We start from the raw sequence: 20,558 nt of genomic DNA, 5'->3' as shown, positions 1-20,558 counted from the left end.
TATGGCACGGGGCAAGCACTATGGGCAGTCTATCTGAAGTGTACCTGGCGTATAAGACGACCCCCCACTTGGAGGCATATTTTTCAGGGCCAAAAAATCATCTTATACGCCGGCAAATACGGTAGTTTTTTATGCAAAGCCTAAAATATTTACTAATTAGCTCGTTAAGAAAAAGTTTGCTGACCCAGGGCCTATGCCATTAAATGTTCCTCTAAAACATCATGTTAATAGTTATTTAGAATTCTACTTAAATGCCTAGCAGGATTTTGCTAATTGCTAAGAACCCAACAGTGAATGTTTCTGTAACAAGCACAGCCTCTGCGGTCCAAGCTGGAGGTCAGACAAGTCCAGTGAAGGACGGGGTGTTGGAGGTGTTACCTTGCCTGTGAGGTGCAGGTGCTGACACAGAGCTGTCTGCCAGGCACAGACCCAGTGGGGGTCCTCCAGGTCCCGGTAGCAGTAATAAAGTAGCACTTCTCCTTTGTCACTGTCCTGGCCACTGTAAAACCACAGAGAAGAAACAGCTGAATCACTGGCATAAGGAGGCCACAATTCATAAAGGATACCTAAGCAGAGTCAGAGGGAAGGCCAAGATGGAGCAACTCTGCCTGCCTTTGCACCCACTACTGTTCTCCTAAAATGAGAAGGAACTCCTGTCTGCCTTCGCTCCAAAGAAGACAACATCTGCACCTTGTAGCTGAGTAAACTGAGGCCAATTCCTCCCAGGTGAGACAGCTACCAAGTGACAGTCAGGACTTGAACACCAGTCTTCTACCACTAGAACCTATACTCTTTCTACTGCACTGTGCTGTCTTTTCTTAACTAGTTGTGGCGCCTGGGTGGGTCTCTTAACATCTCTGAGCCTTGATTTCCTCATCTGTAAAACTGGAGACCTGAAATAAGCTGCATTTCCCAAAGTGTGCTCTGAAGCTGTTCTATGAAATCACATGTTTGAGAAATCCCGCAAACAGTATTTCCCTCTTTGAGTCACGGTGAAAGCCTGAAGGCTCTGAGAAGTCCTGCAAAAAATTTTAACCCAATGCCTCCCAAATCTGTCTTTAGTACATCTTTTCAACACTTGATAGCATCTTCCACAACTAATGTTGCACATACATATTTTAGACAAGGCTATAGTAGATAATAATTAAGGTCCCATCTAGTTCTGGAATCTATAACTCTCATCAATACCCTCTCATCATATTTCAGGGCCTACCCTCCTCCAAAACCTTCTTCTCTATTTTAAAGCCTCTTTTCCTTTCTCTAAACGCCTGTAACAAATTATTATCTGAACCTTACAATTTAACTGATAATTATATAGCCTGTCTCACATCATCTGCTCATTGTTTCATGTTTTTTTTTATTTATTTCTCTAACTAAAAGAAAATTCCCTGAAGTGCAGGGGCATACAGAAATGACAAGGCCACATTTGTATAGCACTTTATAGTTCGCAAGTGCTCTTACCATCATTTTATATAATTCATACAGCAATACTGTGAGATAGGCAGGGCAGGCGTTATCATTCCAATTTTAGAAGTCAGGGAATGAAGGTACAAAAAATTTTAGTAACTAGCTCAAGTCTGACTCCAAGTTCAATTCTCTTTCTTCTCTTCTATCTGATAGACAAAGGGAACTTGGCACTAAATACTGGTGATAAAAGTGAATCAAACTTGGACATTTTCTATTTACCAAATAGTTCAGGAATTGCTTAAAATCAGAAATCTGTCCTGTAGAATTCTGTAATATTTTTTTACGCTTTGGCAAGTTTTTCAAAAGCAAAATCTAAATTTCCAATTCTTTGCCTCAGTTCTAAAAGTTAACATCCTTTCTAAAACATATTCAGCTCAGAAAACCACATTTGGTAACAAAACCCCTTTTTTAAGCTCTGACATCATTCAGGGTAGAGGAATCATTAATATTTCTGGGTATTTCCACTTCTCTTTGAAAATAATACAATTTTCTATTCTTTACCATTTCCTATAAGATGTATGACGGCTTCTGAGAAACCTAGCAACACTGCCAGCTGTGTGGGTACATGGTACTACACAGACTATGATCTTCTATTATATGTAGTACATGTTTATCAGCCTAGCTTAGGCTGGTAGAGAAATTCTGTGCCTTTAGGATCTTGACATTTTAGTGGATGGGTAGTGATGGCTCACAGTGGCTGGAAAAACATTTTTAAAATTAAACCAAAAGTACAGAATGAAATTCTTACCTTATCAGCTCATCAGGGCTAAAGCAGCTTATATCAGGGAGCCAAGCAGACATGTCATGGTTTCGAGTGAGGTACTCTATTAGGGGATTCCTTTTGTTTGCAGACTTAAGACTCTTTGAGGAGCTCAATGTCACTGTCAGTTGCTTTAAAATAGAAGCAGTCTGGTGGCAAATCTCATCAGCATGTTGTGTTGCCACATGTCTATGGATGCTGGTCTGGGCTGTGAAGAGCTGCTGACAGCATTTCCACCATTTTTCTTTACATTCAAAAGAAGATGCTGGAACTTCTTTGGTTTTGACAAAAAGGGCAAATGCCTGCAATTACATGCAAATGTCACTGTTAAATAACCTTGGGTTTAAGGCTAATGGAAGTCTCAGTAAAATCCCTTTTATTATCTTTCCACAGGGGTCTTCAGTTTTACGTTCTACTATTCTGTAGAAGAACTTCCTATGAGAGTAACACTTTTTATAATAAGCTTTATACCAGCGGGACCAGATCACAAGTCTCAGATAGCAGTTGCCCTACTACCTGTCTATTCTCCTTATGACTAGGTCTCCTGGGTTTCTGGGATTCCTCCCGTCACCCTAGGTGGGGAAAGGAACTCAGCCCATCTGTCTAGGATCTGTCCTCAAGTGCTCCTCCGTAAATGTTCCTGAGCCACACCCTGCCTATGATTCTCCTTTGCCTGGCACTGAATTAAGATAACTAGTAATGGTCCTAACTAGGCCTTACCTTGAGCATGGCAGCAGCTTAGTGTCTCGCTAGCCCTCCATTCCCTGGAGGGCAACCTTGATAAGCTACTTCTTGATCTATCTGCATTAACTACACATGCATGATCCCAAAACACCAACAGCAATTTTACCTTTTTCTTTGCGAATGAGTATTTCTTCTTTATATTGACATCTAGCTCTGCTTTGAGACTGCTACTGGGATTGACGAGACTTGTGTCTTTCAAATCCAGGTCTGAAAATCTTAAAACACAGGTCTCCAGGTCCTCTCCTTGGTCTGGTGAAGTGGAAGAAGGCATCTGGTCTGGTTGCAACAGTGGAGCAGATTCTTTTCAGTTAACTATCTCCTAGGAAGTGAGCAAGGGAGAAACAACAATGTCCAAGTCTTTTGATTACTACTTGAAGTAAACTCAAAGCTAATCAATGATGCAAATGAGCACGGGCCCAGTTGCCCAGTCACTCATCATTCAATAAATATTTATTTAGCAGGCACTGTTCTAGACACTGGGGATATAGCAGTGAATGAAACAGAAAAAGTCTCTGCTTTCTTAGAGTTTACATTCCAGTGGGGAGAGATAGGAAGTAAACGAATAAATTGATTAAAAAATAAGTCAGATGGTAAAAATGGCTATGAAGACGAAAAAGTAGGGTAAGGAACCAGTGATGGAGGGGATCTTTAAAACACAGAGGGTAGTCTGAGGCAGTGGCATTTGAGCAGAAACCTGAATTAGGGGGCAAGCCATGCAAACATTTAGGGTAAATGATACCAAAAAAGCACGGGTACAATGAATGGAAATCAACCAAGCTGTGTGCTAGCAACTTCAGGTATAAACACTTTGTTCTTTTTTGTCTCCTAAATTTTGAGCTGGACAAATTGCCTTTCTTAGAAGAAATAACTACCAAAACAGCCCCATTTTAATGAGCCAGAAGAAATGTCTAAATTGCCTCTGAGGCCAATTCTTGTCAAAATGGACACAGTACAACCAACACACTGCATTCTTTCTTTTATAAAGCAAATGTTAACAGGTGACAAAGAGGCAACATGAAACGCCTGGAAAAGCATGGGCTTTGGATTGTGGTGCAGCTGGGTGCAAATATGTGAGCCTGGGCAAGATATTAAGCTTCTGAGTTCTAATTCCCAAATTTCTAAAATGCGGATGACAGTATCTACTTTGCAGGACTGTAGTGAGGATTGGAAAGGAATATGTAAAATGTCTGGCACATCCTTAATTCTCCTACCACTCTTGTCTTATCTCAGACAACACTCTCTCTAGGGTCCTGCTCTGGCCACAGTGCACTTTGCCTAGTTCCAAACAAGCCGTGCCCTTTCCTGCCTCAGCAGCTCCACATATACCATTCCTATCACCCCAAATGACCTCCCCTCACTCTAAATCCTTTTCAGTTCTTGTTTAAACATATATATTCCTAACTATTCTGTGTGGGGACTTTTGTATGTGCCTGGCACATAGGAAACAGTGCTGTGGATGCGGGGCTTAATGAAACAGTTAAGATCCCTGCTCTCACAACTTACATTCTAGTAAGAGGAGACACTGAAGAAGTAAACAAATTAAAAAACATGAAAATGTCAGATAAGATATTTGATAAGATATCAGTGATAAGTGATAAGAGCTGCTGCTTCTCAATTGCCTTTGCTGGGGATCTTCTTTATCATCCCAAACTTTAAATGTTGAGTCGCAAGGGGGGATAATACATGTGAAACTAGATTGGCTATTAGTTGATAATTGTTGATGCTGGTTGATAAAAGTACACGGAGGTTCATTATACAGTTTTCTCAACTTCTATAAATATTTGAAACTTCCATTAAAAAAAGGGAAGCAATCATAAATAAAGGAAAAATTATGTTTATAATACTATATACTAACTGACTCCAAATTTATATCTCCAGGCGGGGCCTCTCCCTTGAACTCCAAATTCATACCTCCAACTGCCTACTGGATAGCTTCAGCTGGAAAGCTAACAGGCTGTTCAAATGCAACCGTTCAAAACCAAACTCTTGCTCTTCCTGTCTTCCTTACCTCCATAAATGACAATTCTATTCTTCCTGTTACTCAAAAATCTTTGGGCTTCTTCTTGACTCCTTATTCTTTCAAGACCATCTTCCAGTCCCTCAGAAAATACTATCAATTTTGCCTTTTGAAATACAACCAAATCAGACCACTTCACACCACCTTCACTACAAACCCCATTCAAGCCACCATCACTGCTTGACTGAATTACTAAAATAGATTAACTGCCCTCCTCCTGTAGGAGACAGAGAAGTAACTTAAAAAGTAAGATTAGTGTCCAAAGGCTTCTCAATTTATCCAGATAAAGTCCAAAGTACTTACAAAGCCCCCCTCCCACCACCGCTCTAATCTCAATTTCTACTACTCTCCCTTTGCTCACTACCTCTGATTGCACTGTTATCTTTGCCCATTCCTAAATGGGTCATCAGCACCAAGAAAGCAGGGATTTTCCTTTGTTCACCTCTGCAACCTCAGCATCTAGAACACTGCCTGGCACACAGGAGGTGTTAAATGTTAATATATTTGTTGAATGAAATAAAACATTGGGTAGCCAGGGAAGGTTTCATTAAGGACCTGATGTTTGAACTGAAACCTAAAAAACAAACCATCTATGTAGATTTAGAAGCAGAGATCTTCAGGCCAAAGAAATAAAGCGTATCAATTCCTAAAGAGGGAATAAGCTTGACTTCTTGGAGGTACAGGAAGAAAGTTGGAGTGGTTGGAGCATAGTGATGAGAGAGTACAACCCTGGAGGTCAGGGTATGGAGTTTGCAATGGCAAATCATCGGAGAGCTGTAAACAAAGGAGTAACGTGGTCTGATTCTGGATTTGTTCTGAAAGTAGAGCCAGCAGGGTTTACGAATAGTTTGTTATGTAGGAAGTAAAGGAAAAGAAGGAGCCAAGAATGATTTCTACCGACATTTTTGGATTAAGCAATCGAATGGACGGTTCCATTTACCGAAATGGAGCACTGGGCCTGGCCCAATTTCTCCGTCCAGCTTTCCCGAGGAGGCAAAGGCCCGGCAGTGGGAGTAAGATGAGCACGTACCCGCCAGTCCCGATCCCTTCTTAGATCTTTCTTCCTTGAACCTTCTCCGCCTAGCAAGTAACACTATTCACCACCCTCGAACCGCCACCCCTGCCTTGCGTTTACGTAGGAAGGAACGCTCGATACGTCACCTCGCTCCGGAAGTCTTCGAGGACGTTAGCGAAAGGGCCGCCGGGAAAACTATTACGAGACCCCGAGGGCGGGTCTGAAGCTGAGGCGGGGACTAAAGCGTCCCTTCTAGATCACCCGCCTCCAGTTGTGGGTCGCCTCCCCGGGCTTTGGCTGACTGAAGAGGCGGCGCTATCTGCGTGTCCCCGGAAGGACTTACATTGAAAGGCGGGAGTGAGAAGCAACTGAGAGGCGGAGGAAGCCCGAGGGGGCGGTGGCGTGCGGACCAGATATCCGCGGCCTGAGTATCTTCTAGACTCCACCGAACCTGCCGAGCCCACCCTACCGCCTCTCCTTACTCTTCCGGGAACCGTCGCGAGCAAGTGCGCCTGCGTGCCGCCCACTCCGCGCGCCTCGCCGCTGTCCTCCGGCGGGCCGGCGTTCCGACGGTTCCGGCCGCGCTTCCCGCCCGGCGTCTGGGCTCGGCAGCGCACCGGCGTGCGGCATGTCTCGGCGACGGCACAGAGACGAGAACGACGGTGAGTGTCCTGGGCCTGGCCGACGAGGCCGCGCCCAGGTGGGTGCCGGCGTTTGGCTTCCTTCGTTTCGAATCTCGTGGGAAGCCCTTCCCACCCGGGCGCGTTCGGGAGCCACGGAGGGAAGGGGGGTGGCACAGCGGGAGTGTGGCCGGGCGACCTCTGGAAAGCCCCTGCTTACCCCCCTCGCCCCAGCTTCTTTAGTCGTTGTCCGATTAGAGGCCTGGGGGCCCCCCAGGTCTCTAATGACTTGTCAGGACTTGGTCCTTAGCTCCGCCGAGCAGAGAAGTACTTACGTGTGTCTGTGCGGCCGCCTCTTGGGAACAGTGACAGGGACTCCCTAGCCCCAGTGTCTCATTTTGACCCTCAAACTGCACCTGTAAAGGGCTCTCACAGACAACTGAAGGAAGGGGAACAAAGCCGTGACTGAGAGAGATCTGAAGAATCGCTTTGTGAGCTCTGCTCCCCTACCGGTCATCGTTGATTTGCCTTCTTTCAGGCTTCAGGGAAAGAGACCTGTCTCTTATCCACACCAAAGAGGTCACTGATAAACAAATGCAGGTTGTTATGTTAGATTTTGAACTGGCTGTAATTGTATTTCCCTCGTGTAAGAGAGTGCAGGAAAAGTAACTAGAGCGTTCTCAGAGATTTCCATCAGGAGTTGCCGAGTCCATTTGGATGGTTGTGCGCATGGGGATCATGGTGGTGTCGTAAAAACCAAGAATAATTTTGCTAGTTAAAAATAGAAAAAAGATGTTTACATTGCAAAAGTCAGTCAAGAACACAGATCCACAATAAAAGAAAGTAAGAGTAACTCTATTATTAATATTTTAGGATATAGGTCTTTGAAAATAATGTATTGTTTAAGAGGCCAGACTTTGCAATCAGAGGGTTTAAGTTCAAAGCTAGACCTTACCATTTACTTCGTGATGTTGCTCAGATAATATCACCTCTTTAAGCCTTAGTCTGTAACGTAGACGTAATATAGAAGATGATGCATACCTCGCAACGGTTTTGTGATGGTTAAGTGAAGTTATGCTTGTAATGAATGGCTCATGATGATGTTTATTTAATCATCTGTTAATGCTTAAGAGGTGATAAACATTGGCAGATGTCAATGATGTAAGAAAAATACAGAACAATTTTTAATTGAATTTTCACCACTAATGTTTTTCTCTCCTTGAATGCTGGGGGCAGTTAGGGGTAGGTAAAACTAAATCACGCATATTTCGTTTTAACAATGAAACATCAGATTTCTGTTAGGGCATGGCTTGAAAAGATATTCTAGTCCAGTGTTCTCATCTGACACCTAAAGGCCTGGAGTTTTAGTGTAGTTGACAGGGAGTCAGCTAGCAGTTGAGTGCAAGTCCAGGGTTCTCTTCACTACACAGGTATTATTATGCTTCATGCCTTTTTTTTTTTTAACACAGGAAGTTTTTTATATAATGTACATTTGGGGCACAGAAAATACAGTTTTCATATGCTTTGAATTTGATTAATCAGAAGCTAATATGCTTGAAGTCATCACTTGGTATTTAGAGAACTTGAGCCTTTTAAAGTTTTTCCATTTTCTTTTCTCACACTTGCTTTTCTCCAGTCCTCCTCCTTTTCCTTTCTAGAGTATCCCTAAAGGGAGAGAAAATATTTCCAGAGGGCTACCTGGAAAACTGGATTTGAATCTGTAGAAATGCGGTTTTTGCTGTGGTTATTGGGATGCTCCCATAACTTTCTTGGGAGTTAGCTTCTTTTAGTACCAGCTGGCAGCTAAATCATTGTCCATTTGGGTCTTGCTGCAGGTACCTCAGAATAAATAAGTAAAAACCAAAAAAGTAAAATAAGGAGTTAATTAATCGAAGTTTACTATGGTGAATAATTTAGTAATGGAGGGGCAGTTAAAGTTCCTCTTGGACACTACACCAAATCTGGAATTTTGTAAATTGCAACAATTTGGATAATGATTAGCTAGGGTTTACCCTAAACAGTGGTCTCAATCAAATATTTTATTTACTTTCCTTTTAAAAGGCAAAATACTTATACGATCTGAAGAGAAACCAGAGAGAGAGAGAGAGAGTGTGTGTGTGTGTGTGTGTGTGTGTGTACTTTTAGTTAGGCATCTATTAATTTTTTAATTAGAAATATTAGAAGCTTAAATATTGAAGACTTAAATAGGCTGAATTATTATAATCATAGTTTAATAGATATGTCAGAGCATTTCTGGATTATTGTCAGCTCTTAATCAGTCACTGACTGCCATGACTTTCCATATGCTTGACTAGATATAATCACTCAACAAATACTCAATAGTGCCAAGCACTGTCCTAACTACTGGCAGTACAGCAATGGACAACATAAAGATGGAGCCTCCCTTTTACAGACAGGAAACAATCACGTACAATATAGTATATCATATGGTGATAAGTGTCACGGAGAAAAATAAAACTGGGTAAAGAGGGATAGAGACTGCTCGGCGGGGGAATTGCTGTTTCGTATAGGTTGCTTAGGGAAGGCCTCACTGAGAAAGTCATCCTCAGCAGGTAAGGGAGCAAACCAGATGGCTGGCTATCTGGGAGAAAGCGGTGGCCTAAGCATAGGGAATCATGAGAGCGAAGACCTTAAGGCTAGCAGCAAGGAGGCCAGTGTTGCTGGAGCAGAATGGGTGAGGGGCAGAGTTATAGGAGATAAGTTCAGAGAGGTAACAGAGGATCAGCTCATAGAGGGTAATTTAAAATTGTATCTTAATTAAAAATGTGTTGAGACTAGAATATTCAGGATCCAGGGAGACAGTTAGGAGACTATACCAATGAAGTTCGCCTAGAGGTCAGTTTATAGACAAGAAGAGGAAATGCTAAGTGGAAATTAATGTGTATGAATGCTGGTTGAGTGCTAAATCTAACTTATTTCTTAGAACCTCTTTTAATAATAGTGTTGAAGTTTTTCAGTTATTATAGGATATGCATAGGACAATACACTGTTTTGTTTTCTTAAGGAAGTATTTAGATTGTCCATCATCTTCACCAAAAATCCACGTTAACCCCATTTAAGCTACTTAGAATTAGATCCGTATCTTTTACACTGACTGGTTTTTTTGCTTAACTATAGAAAAATAAAATGAATAAAAGTGAAGGGATTTGTTACTCTGAGGAAGAGTATAGCTTGTTTCAGAAGTGAAGGTTACCTCTGCTTTATTTAAGTCTGCAGAAGCAAGGTACTTTACCAACAGGTTTTTGTTACCGTATTTGCCGGCGTATAAGACAATTTTTTGGCCCTGAAAAATATGCCTCCAAGTGGGGGGTCGTCTTATACGCCAGGTACACTTCAGATAGACTGCCCATAGTGCTTGCCCTGTGCCATAGTGGCCTCCCGATGCCCGCCCACTTCATTCCACATACCGTTCAGGCATCAGCAGCGCTGCTGGGTGTATGCTCGGCTGTTATGCGATTTTGCTGTTATGCGATTTTACCACACTCGCAAAATCGCACACAGCCGACCATACACCCAGTATGATAGCGCAAAATCGCGAATCGCGATACCATACTGGGTGTATGGTCGGCTGTGTGCGATTTTGCGAGTGTGGTAAACTCAGGTTACCGTATATTTCTTTACATATGCATTGAAGATTCGCGATTTTGCGCTATCATGGTGCCTGTTAGAATGTTGAAGAGCTCGCACTTGCGCACTAGTGAGGTCCCAGGGAGATGCTGATGCAAGGGTGGACCAGACTGCTATAGTGACAGGGCGGGCAAACAGGGAGCAGGGACCAATCAAATCAGGCTTTGTATACAGCCAACAGCCAACCACAATACTGCACCATTGTACAGTACAGCATAGAAAATGTCGACCAGTCAAACCCCTATCATCCCTATCATGGCACCAGCCAAAAGAAAGAAGTCTGATGCAAATTTTAAACTGAAAGTTATAAACTTTGCTAAGGAAAATAATAATTGTGCTGCTGCAAGACAATATGGAGTAACAGAAAAGATGGTTCGGGACTGGAAATCAAATGAGAAAGCATTAAAGAGTATGCCAAGGGGTAAGTGTGCATTAAGAAGAGGCACCCCACACTGGCCAGAACTCGAAAAACATGTAGCAGACATGGTGGCTCAACATCGCCAAAACGGTTATGTGGTGACACGAAATACAATACGCTTGTTTGCACTTCAGTGGGCCAAATAAAATCTGATATTGTTTTACCTTTTATTTGGTGTGTGGAAGGTGTGCGGAAGAGGGGGTAGTCTTATACGGCGAGTATATAACAAACTCTGTATTTTGAGTGGAAATGTTAGGGGGTCGTCTTATACGCCCAGTCGTCTTATACGCCGGCAAATATGGTACTTTCTCTTTTACTTGTTGATTTTTGTTTTTGACTTTGTGGGTCTAAAACTTCTTATAGCGTATCTAATTCTAAATAAGGATATAAGATGTAGTACAAAGTACCCATATAAAATTAGAATCACCTTAGGGAGGAAAAAATGATTTGATGTATTAAGATCCTTTTAGATGGGTTTAATAGAGACCTGCTTCTCTTTTCTATGCTAGCCAAGGGACCCTGAGTAGTGGCAATGTAACTAATTTACATTGCAAAACTTCTACATGGTTCCATGTTAATATAAAATCTGTTCTTGCTTTGGGAGCTACCATAAATACGTTTTCTTGAGGGTACGTGAAAACATTCAGCTAATTCCCCAAATTTTATTCTTAATTAAGGCGTTTTATTCTACTTCCCCATGCTCTCACCCAGGTTCTCTTCTGAGTTCAATATACTGTTACTGTCCATGAGTTCAGATTGTGTCTGTAGTTCCTTCCTCCCTTTATATTCTCTTGAATGTCAGGTGAGAGAGTGGCATCTCTTACTTCTTAATACTTTCTTCCTCCTTCCATTCCCCAACTAAAACTTGTTTTTTGAGACAGTCAAAATGGCAAGAAGAGAAAAAAGAGGTGTTGCAGCTTGTATTTTCTAGTTTTTCTTCAGAAACTTCTCTCCCTGCAGCATCATTTTCCCCTTTTCAAGCTTACAATAGGATCTGGGGGGGTTGCTCGAAAGACTGGGGTAGATTCCAAGCTGATACTGGAATGAACCAGCTGGATAGTCAATTTAGGGAAGTTGTGAGGTGGGATGTGGAATAAAGGATTGGCAAAGTAGATGGGCCAGAAAGAAGTGGGCAGTGGTTAAGTTTTAAAGCAACAAACTGCTCTTCAGCTGGGCTTTCAGTGTGTGCATTCTCCCATCCTTACTGGAATCTGGTTCTGAAGAACACTGTTAGTATCCTGCTTTCTAGAACAGAGTTTCTCAACATCAGCACTGTTGACACTTTGGGCTGGGTTATTCTTTGTGGTTGGGAGTTGTCTTGTGCAATGTAGTATATTTAGCAGAATCCTTGGTCTCTACCCACTGGATGCCAATAGCACTCCCTGAGTTGTGACGGTGAAAATTGTCACCAGAGATTGCTAGGTGGCCCTTAAAGAACAAAATCTCACCCAGTTGAGAATCAGTTGAGAAGGCTACTTTTTAATGTGGCTTGATAGCTTATACAAACATTGCATCAAATATGCATATTTTTTTTTAATGAATAAATCTTGAAAATAGAAGACCTTTGTGTGAAAGTTGGCTCTTCAGGTTGTGGAACCTTTATAGATCCCATGACTTAGGTCTCATGTATGCTTTAGAATCAAGGTCCCTGATCCCACTGTGCCACACGTGTCCACAACTTGACACAGGCAGTATCTCCAAGAATACATCTCAGCTGTCACACTGCGTGCATGTTGTATTTTTTATGGCATTACCCCTTCAAAACTATATTCAGTGGTTATTTAAGCCAGATCGTAATGACAACTAAGAGGTTGGGAAGTCAAAGCGGAGTGGTTTATTCTGTGGCCTTTCAGAATACTTTCATCTGGTCCTGCCTGCATAGATTGGTTTTATTCAGCATATGTTCAAGTGGTACACGAAGATCATTTCAGTCATTGGAGCAACTTTTAATATCCCAAGTTAGAATAGCCAAGTGCTGTATTTTATGATAATCACCACATATAGGGGGTGCCAAAATGTATACACATTTTAAGAAAGGAAACAACTATTAAAATTGCAACACTCAATATATACTGATAGCAAATGATGAATACAAGTCACATTTGTCTTCTGCAATTATAAAAAGTGCTCAAAGTGATTCTATCAGCATCCACTTCTGATTATGGCGAACTACTGCTTGAGCAACATCGACCAAAGTGTCCACTTGTATACTACATTTTTTTGGCATCCCCAGTATTTCAAGCCATGTTTCTTTGGCAAGGAAGTGATTATAAACTGTAAAAATGGTTTAGTTCCTTTGGCTGTGCAAGTCTGGAGAAGATTGAAGTTATGTATAACTTGCTCCTGAGTAACACTATATCCAACTGCTGATTTTCATTATTAATACAGGCCCTCAGCACAGTTACAGACTATTGCTTCCTTGTACACATGCCATCCTAATCTAACTTGGCTGAAGTCAAAAATTGAATTATATTGGAAGACTAGCCAACATCACGTGCAGCAACAGCATTATGTTCCATACTTAACACTATTATTTAAAAATTTTAAGCCTTATGTTATTATTCCATAACAGGAGGTAAGGTGGGTGTGTTACGGTTTTAAACAAAATGGTAAGAGATAATTAACAGCAAGAGTCTGAATAATAGACAGTCCAGTGCTTACTGTTGATTTTTAGCACAACTTCATTCAACTTGGATTCTTTAGCAATCAAAAGGACAGATAGATAATTGGTAATGATTTCAGAATAGTAGGTTTGGGTTTTTTTTAAAGAGTCTTTGAATGGTACGGTTTTTGAACATAATAGAATCAGTAAAAATAGGGAACCAAGAGCCAATTAAAGCAGGAGTCATAAAACACTTCCCCGCCCCACCAATTATTTGCTTTAGTGCTGAAGACATTTCTTTGAGTATATATCTGCTGATCGTAATTCCCATTGCTTGGAATTATCTGTACCCTAGTGCTGTGTGATCTAGAGAACCAAAATTACTATTTGAAGAGTTAAGAGCGCAATTACTTTTAAAGCTAGTGAGGGATCATGTTTTATGCTCCTTTACCCATCTTTTGAACTTTTCCTCTTCATACCTACTACAAAAGCTTTTTTCCCCTAATCTTTCCAAAGCATACACCTTGGTTTTACCCCCATATTTTTTCGGCTTACACAATAATTTTCATTATTACAATAATGAGTACCGCTGACACAGGTTTTAGGAATAAGCAACTGAGGAACAGTAAATAGCTGAAGTTTAAATGGGAGTAGCAATACATGATGTGACAGAGAGTGCTTTGCCTGCGAGTGGTTAGTGCTATTCCTGTCTGTCCAGAAATGGACAGGACTGCTGCATTGATAGAGCTCTGTGGGGCACTAATCACACAAACTTGAACATAAATAATGCTGGTCTCCTGGAGTTATTATAGTGGCCCTGGGAATAGAGACTGTTGGTTAATCCAGCCTAGTCTGAGAAGTGGAGTGTCAGTTAAGAGCTTCTGTGTGTAAAAACTAGGGCTTCTGGTAGAAAAGATTATAGCATTAAAAAAAGTTAAATAAAATTTGTGAAAGTGGATTTATCATGTAACGTCAATTTTTTACATCATTGAAACAGGCGGACAGCCTCACAAAAGGAGAAAGACCTCTGATGCAAATGAAACTGAAGATCATTTGGAATCTTTAATATGCAAAGTAGGAGAAAAGGTATGCACAAAAATAGGCACAGACTGTGATGGGTTTAGGATTATAGTTGACTGTGCTTTGATTAATTTCATCAGCTGAAAACTTGATCCCTTTTAGGCAAAGGTTGCATGGCCGAAGTAAATGCATATTAAAACCCTTAGGATGCATATAATTGAGAATTAAATGTTTTTAGTAGTTTTCATAGAATATGAGTCTTAAAAGAGATATTATGGAATAGTCCTCTCACTTTATAAATGAAGAACCAAACAAGTCCTGGATACTTGAGGAAATTTACCCAGAGTCATATAGTGAGTGAATTAGAGAATAAAGCCCATGATGGCCTCATTTCTAATAGTTATTCTGCTGTCTTAGACTGCTTATTTTTAAAATTTCATTCATTTCCTTTTCGTGGGTACCTAAAGAACAATAACTATCTGAATAGGTTTATGCTACACCTGTCTTAGTGCCTTGTGCATGTAAGACTATTTTTATGATCACCTAGAAAATTTTAATTCACTAATTGCTGAATACTTAACAGATATTTAATATGCTGTCCTCTACAGAGTGCCTGCTCGTTGGAGAGCAACCTAGAAGGCTTGGCTGGTGTTTTGGAAGCTGATCTTCCTAACTACAAGAGCAAGATCTTAAGGCTTCTTTGTACAGTGTATGTATGCAAAAGATTTATGAATCCAGGTGATAATGTATTATCTACTCTTAAATGCTTTGGGAAATGTTCAAAAGATGTGTGTATGTTCTATAAGTGATTAGCTTTCCTTCTATCGGGAGATTTGTACAAATGAAATGACCTTGGGCTCTTTGGTTAACACTTTCTTTCTTAGAGATAAGCAGAACTAAATTTGAGCATTTTTCCTTGTTTTGTTTCTTGGAATCTTAGAACCATTTGCATTGACCGTTTTTAAGTGAGAAAGTAGACATGTTCACATTCAGAGGTTTTCTTTTATGCATGTACATTTTAAATATACATAATAGAATTTAATTTATGTTTTTAACCATTAGTACTAAACAAATTTGAGAACTGGCCACTCAAGTAATAGCCCTTCTTGGAAGACTGAAGAAGCTTTTGCAGCTATTATAGGCATAATAATCTTCCTAAGTTAGTTAGCTAGAACAAGGATCAGCGTTTAATTTGTAAGGAAACTAAAGTGGGAAAAGTCTCACGTGGAATCATGAAACAGCCTCTGCCAATGGTAGAATTAGCATTCTAGACTTTCTCATCTCTCAAGATAGACATTGATCACTCTGGATTGTATGCCTTGCGAAGAAGTAGGTAGTTATGACTTCTAGATAAAGACATCTTTGTACTTTACATTAAATTGTGAATTATCTGTTAGGTATTTTAAGTTGTCATTTAAATTATTTTTAAAATAATGTTTTTAATTCCTGTAGTTCATTTTTGAAGTTTAAAAATGTGTATACAAATTGAAACGATCAGTAGATTTTATTTTAACCTCTCATAAAGTACAAATAATGTAGGTTACAATTTTTAAAAGGAATCCAACTAATATTGAGGAAGATATGTTCTTAGACTAAGAAACTACTAAACCATTTTGCTGTTGTTATCCATAAGATGTTTTCTGTTTTGAAAGCATTTATTAGAATGGAGTAGATTTATTCTTAAACTCTAACGGAAGCCATGGCTTTTGTGGGTTTGTGTGGGGGGTGGGGGTTGAATGCAAATATCTTTTTAAAACATAAATTGCCCCTAATACCCTGCTAGTTACCTTGAGAAAACAGAAAAAGTATATGAGAATCTTAATGATCATGAATTCTTATTTGCTTTTCTTTTTTAACTAATTTCTAAAGGCTGCCTAATTAGGAAGCAACGTTTGCTTTTTCCAAAGGTTTATTACTGTAATCCTCTTTCCTAATTTTCAGATAGCTTTAATGAAAACAAACTTGGAGTAAGCAAACTGGAATGTGAAGAAATCTTACTGTATCAGAGTACCATGTTAAAAATTCAACAATTTAACCGATAGAAACTTAGTTGAAACTAATTTTAGTTCTGAAGTTTTTCTTGTATTTCTCAAAGTGGAATTCTGATCTTAAGACATTTGGTCAGCTAAGTTTAAAAATGCTGAAGTACTATATCTCCCCCTTAATGATTCTGCATTAAAGAAACTTGTTTTACCCAGTATTTCCCAGGTATTTCCCCATGGAAACCATTTTCTGTAGAACTGCTATTCAGTTCCACTAAACATGTTGGACTAAAAGCTGATCTAGCATTAGTTATATTTATTTCAGTTTGATGATTTAAAATTAGAATGTTTTACTTTTTTAACTCCTGGATTAACTAACTAGAATTAAAATGAAAAATTGTGGGGGCTATGTCTGTAACTCAATATTTATGCCTTTTCTGAAGTAGTTTTAAAAACAGCTAAAAGTAATCCTGTTCCAAAGTTAATAAAATGATGACAGGTGTATATAATACAAAATTAAGCAACTTAACGTAATGCTGTTGTTTTGGGGTTTTCTTGTTGTACTGGGTTCTCAAATCAGTGCACGTCTGTTACCTGAGAAGTTAACAATTTATACAACATTAGTTGGACTGCTGAATGCCAGGAATTACAACTTTGGTGGAGAGTTTGTAGAAGCTATGATTCGTCAACTTAAAGAATCTTTGAAAGCAAACAGTTATAATGAAGCTGTATATTTGGTAAGTTATTTTTTTAGTATATTATGATTTAGTGTTGAGATGGAGGGGAAAGGTGAACTACAACCACGTAATTTATCCTTTCTCTTAAAATACAGTTCCCCATTCACCACAACAGCCGCTCTTTGAAACTATTCTCATTAAAGGTTCCACAGATCTTATTACCAAGTCCAGACGTTTCTAAATCCTAGTCCACCTCCCTGCAGCACATGACTCTTTACACTACTTTCTTATCTCTCGGTTTGTGCAGCACCGCTTTTTTCAGGACCTCCCACTGCTACCTACCTGCTATTCCCCTGGCTCCTTTTACCGGTCATCTTCTTTAGCCCCTTAACTGTTTGTGTTTCCCAGGATTCTATCCTCACTTCACTTTTCTTTAAATACTCTCTTCTGAAGCATTTTTTTTTCTCTCAAAGCTTCAATAAACCACCTTTATTTTGAAAACCCTCCTCTCCCTCAAACCTATAATCTGTATCTCCTGCTTTGCCCATTCTCCCGAGCTCCAGACCTGTGTTCCAAATACTACCTGGATAGCCCTAAGGCATCTTGCCTGGAAGTCCCTAAATTAATGTGTTATTCATACCTTCTTTCCTTCTGTCCTCTCCCCACCCCACACACAGTAGCTGCTGTCTACTGGACAACCCATCTAGAAACCTGAGCATTAGTTTTTGTCTTCCCTTTGCTCCCTCTTGCTATAAGCATTCCCCAAGCCCATCAGTTATATCTCCTAAATTTCTCTCTGGCATGTCCCTTCTCCTTTGTCTCCAGGGAATTGTATGCCCTCTTCCTACTGTCTTAGCCTCTAACTGATCTTTTTGCATCCAGATTCCCTGCCTTTCCCTTTATCTTCTACAGTGGCACCAGAGCGGTCTTTCTGTAACTAGGTTCTACTCATGTTGGGTACAGGTTACAAACCTCAGTTCCTTCCCATTGGCTACCATTGATGGTCTTAAAAGCCTGGTGCACAAGATGATTCATTGGGTTGCAGAAAGTTAATATTAGAATTATTATCTTAAATGCAAGTGGAATTAAGCCTTACTAATGCCTAAGCCATAGATTGACAGTGGGCAAGTGTATATTATAAATAAATATACATGTGTTGGGGTAAGTGATCAAATTCTTTTCTACTGAGTACACAATCAAAGTTTGGACACCCATCCATCAGGCTCTAAGATTAAGTCCAGTCTCCTTAGCCTCACCCTTCATCTGTTTCTCTATTCTTGCCTCCCATACAACTTCCAACTATATCAAAATGACTTGCAGATCCCTGAACACACCTTGTTTTTGAACCCCTCTGCCTAGGATGCTTCCCTTGCTCTCCGCTTGAGCATACTTCACTCATCCTTTATGACCTAGCCCAATTGTCCTCCTTCGTGATGCTTTCCCCTCCTCCCTTTGTCTCTGTTCCTAGAGACTTCTCGTTTTCCTTTTAGTATAGGAGTCATCTCTTTGGGTTGAGATTATGCTTGTCCCACTAGACTATGAGCATATGACAGGGACTTTAATAGTGCTTAGCAGTGGCACACCAAGGACACCCAATAAATGTCTGTTCAGAAGTTTCCATTTCTGTAGTCCAGTGAAAATTTTTTCACAGCCAAACTGAAAAGAAGATTAAAGGTTGAAGTAGCTAGAATATTACACTCTAGGTTCTTAGTGTAACATAGAATGGAAATCTGTAAAGGCACAGATTCATGTCCTTTTCTCTGTCACAACTACTCAGCTGTTGTAGCGCAGAGGCAGCCATAGACTATATACGAGTATAAATGAATGAACATGGCTGTGTTCCAGTGCAAGTTTACTGTGGGCACTGAAATTTAATTTCGTATAATTTGTATGAATCATAAAGTATTCTTTGGGTGTTTTTTTTCTTCAGGCATTTATATACCTAAAAAATTATTTGTAGTTCTCAGGTTGTGCAAAAAAAACCAGGCAGCAGGCTAGAATTGGGCTGTAGTTTTTCAGATCTGTGGTTTCAATCATTACACGATTGCTCGTTTTGTAGTTATTATAAAGGGTATTTCAATTTAATAGGAATTGTTTTCCCCAACAGGTTCGTTTTTTATCTGATCTTGTGAATTGTCACGTCATTGCAGCCCCATCAATGGTTGCTATGTTTGAAAATTTTGTAAGTGTAACTCAGGAAGAAGATGTACCTCAGGTAAGAAAACCCCTTATGCTATGTCTTGTCCATATAATACCAGGAATTTTTCACTGGTAACCCTTAGAAATAGATAAATAACAGGTTGTCACGCTTTAAATCCTTAATATCTAAAAGCTAAGTCAACTGGCATACTGGTGTGTTCTCAGGACATCTGTATGTTAATTCAAATGATTCTATCTAGTAAGATACTCGTACAAATACAAAATGCTCGTACTCCAAATGAGCCCAATGTCTTACTTAAGGCCCCGTCAAGTAGCTTCCATAGGATTTCATTCAAAAGGAAATACAACATGAATGAAAATTAACTAGCACACATTTTAAACTTTTAAAAAATTCTTTAGGTACGACGGGATTGGTACGTGTATGCATTTCTGTCGTCTTTGCCCTGGGTTGGGAAGGAGTTGTATGAGAAGAAGGATGCAGAGATGGACCGCATCTTTGCCAACACTGAAAACTATCTTAAGTAAGGGCTTGGTTCATAGTTCTCTTTGTTGTTTAGGTAAAGGACAGCTTCCTGATATTATCATAAATGTGTTATATTTTATCTGTTAGTAATACCATTTGAGTTACATGTCTCAAAAATAAGCTGTAGAGTTCCCTACGGCTTTCCCTAGGTAATCTCATACCCTACTGTTGTAACTTACTGAGACCTCAGAGTAATCAAATATGTTGCTTGCTTCTTCCATGCAAAGGAGTTGGAAACAGCTGCTTTTGTACATGTTTTGCAAAGGCATAAAACATCTTAACACAGGGGCTCTCAGATATTAGTGTGCCTAAGAATCACCTGTGATACTTAAATATGCTCCAGCCCCAGCCCAGACCTACTGAATCACAATATTTGAGAGAAAGATTTTGACATCCGCAGGTGGACAACATACAATATATTTATTTCATGTAAGTTAACCCTAAACCGGGTCCTTAAAACAGTGGTCCTTAACATTTAATACTAACAGCAGGCCTTAGTAGTAAACTTAGGCCTCATTACTCAGCAGCTAGGTAAAGGTTTTATATCCCCTTAAGTTCTTTCAGAATAATTTTGTTATAAGTTTCATTTTCTATCTATTCATAGATACTTTTTTGGATATTGCTAATATCTATTTAGTCATTTACAAATAAAGCTAAAAGAAGTCTAAAGATAGAAATCGGCTTTTTTATTATGTTAAGCTACCTTTAAATGTGAGATTTTTAAAATGTTTTTATATTTTTGAAAAGTTATACTGGTTTTCTTTAAAAAAATGGTAGATGTTTTCCAAGGAATAAAAATAAGAGTTTAAATATCCTAGCATTTGAGTACTCTTATATGTCCTTTCCCTTTCTTATACATATGGTAGTAACAACTGTTCTTCACTTGTTTCTGACTTAATATAACT

General features: G+C 39.7%; 2 protein-coding genes across 5 annotated transcripts in view; one reads left to right on the top strand and one right to left on the bottom strand.

Annotated features, from left to right (window-relative positions):
• TSTD2 (thiosulfate sulfurtransferase like domain containing 2) overlaps positions 1 to 6,156 on the bottom strand; it is a 20,463-nt gene extending 14,307 nt beyond the window's left edge. The window contains exons 1-4 of one of the 2 annotated variants that reach the window (XM_019649485.1): positions 6,019 to 6,156; positions 3,078 to 3,290; positions 2,216 to 2,529; positions 379 to 499 (exon numbers count right to left, since the gene is read on the bottom strand). In XM_019649485.1, coding sequence (XP_019505030.1) covers positions 379 to 499; positions 2,216 to 2,529; positions 3,078 to 3,242 — 600 coding nt within the window. In that variant the 5' untranslated portion in view covers positions 3,243 to 3,290; positions 6,019 to 6,156. The other variant, XM_019649486.1, reaches the window with a different exon arrangement.
• A 216-nt stretch (positions 6,157 to 6,372) lies between these two features.
• Positions 6,373 to 20,558, top strand: part of NCBP1 (nuclear cap binding protein subunit 1) — a 41,327-nt gene continuing 27,141 nt past the window's right edge. Inside the window, exons 1-6 of one of the 3 annotated variants that reach the window (XM_019649482.1) lie at positions 6,373 to 6,665; positions 14,289 to 14,377; positions 14,920 to 15,020; positions 16,874 to 17,030; positions 19,078 to 19,185; positions 19,530 to 19,651. In XM_019649482.1, the coding sequence (XP_019505027.1) occupies positions 6,632 to 6,665; positions 14,289 to 14,377; positions 14,920 to 15,020; positions 16,874 to 17,030; positions 19,078 to 19,185; positions 19,530 to 19,651 (611 nt within the window). In that variant the 5' untranslated portion in view covers positions 6,373 to 6,631. Of the gene's footprint in view, positions 6,666 to 14,288; positions 14,378 to 14,919; positions 15,050 to 16,873; positions 17,031 to 19,077; positions 19,186 to 19,529; positions 19,652 to 20,558 lie in introns of those variants that run through there. The other 2 variants (XM_019649484.1, XM_019649483.1) reach the window with 2 other exon arrangements.

The sequence above is a fragment of the Hipposideros armiger genome, unplaced genomic scaffold, assembly GCF_001890085.2.
Source record: "Hipposideros armiger isolate ML-2016 unplaced genomic scaffold, ASM189008v1 scaffold_133, whole genome shotgun sequence".
Classification (NCBI taxonomy): domain Eukaryota; kingdom Metazoa; phylum Chordata; class Mammalia; order Chiroptera; family Hipposideridae; genus Hipposideros; species Hipposideros armiger.
The sequence above is the reverse complement of the archived record's forward strand: the minus strand, read 5'-3'. Positions and strand labels throughout refer to the sequence as shown.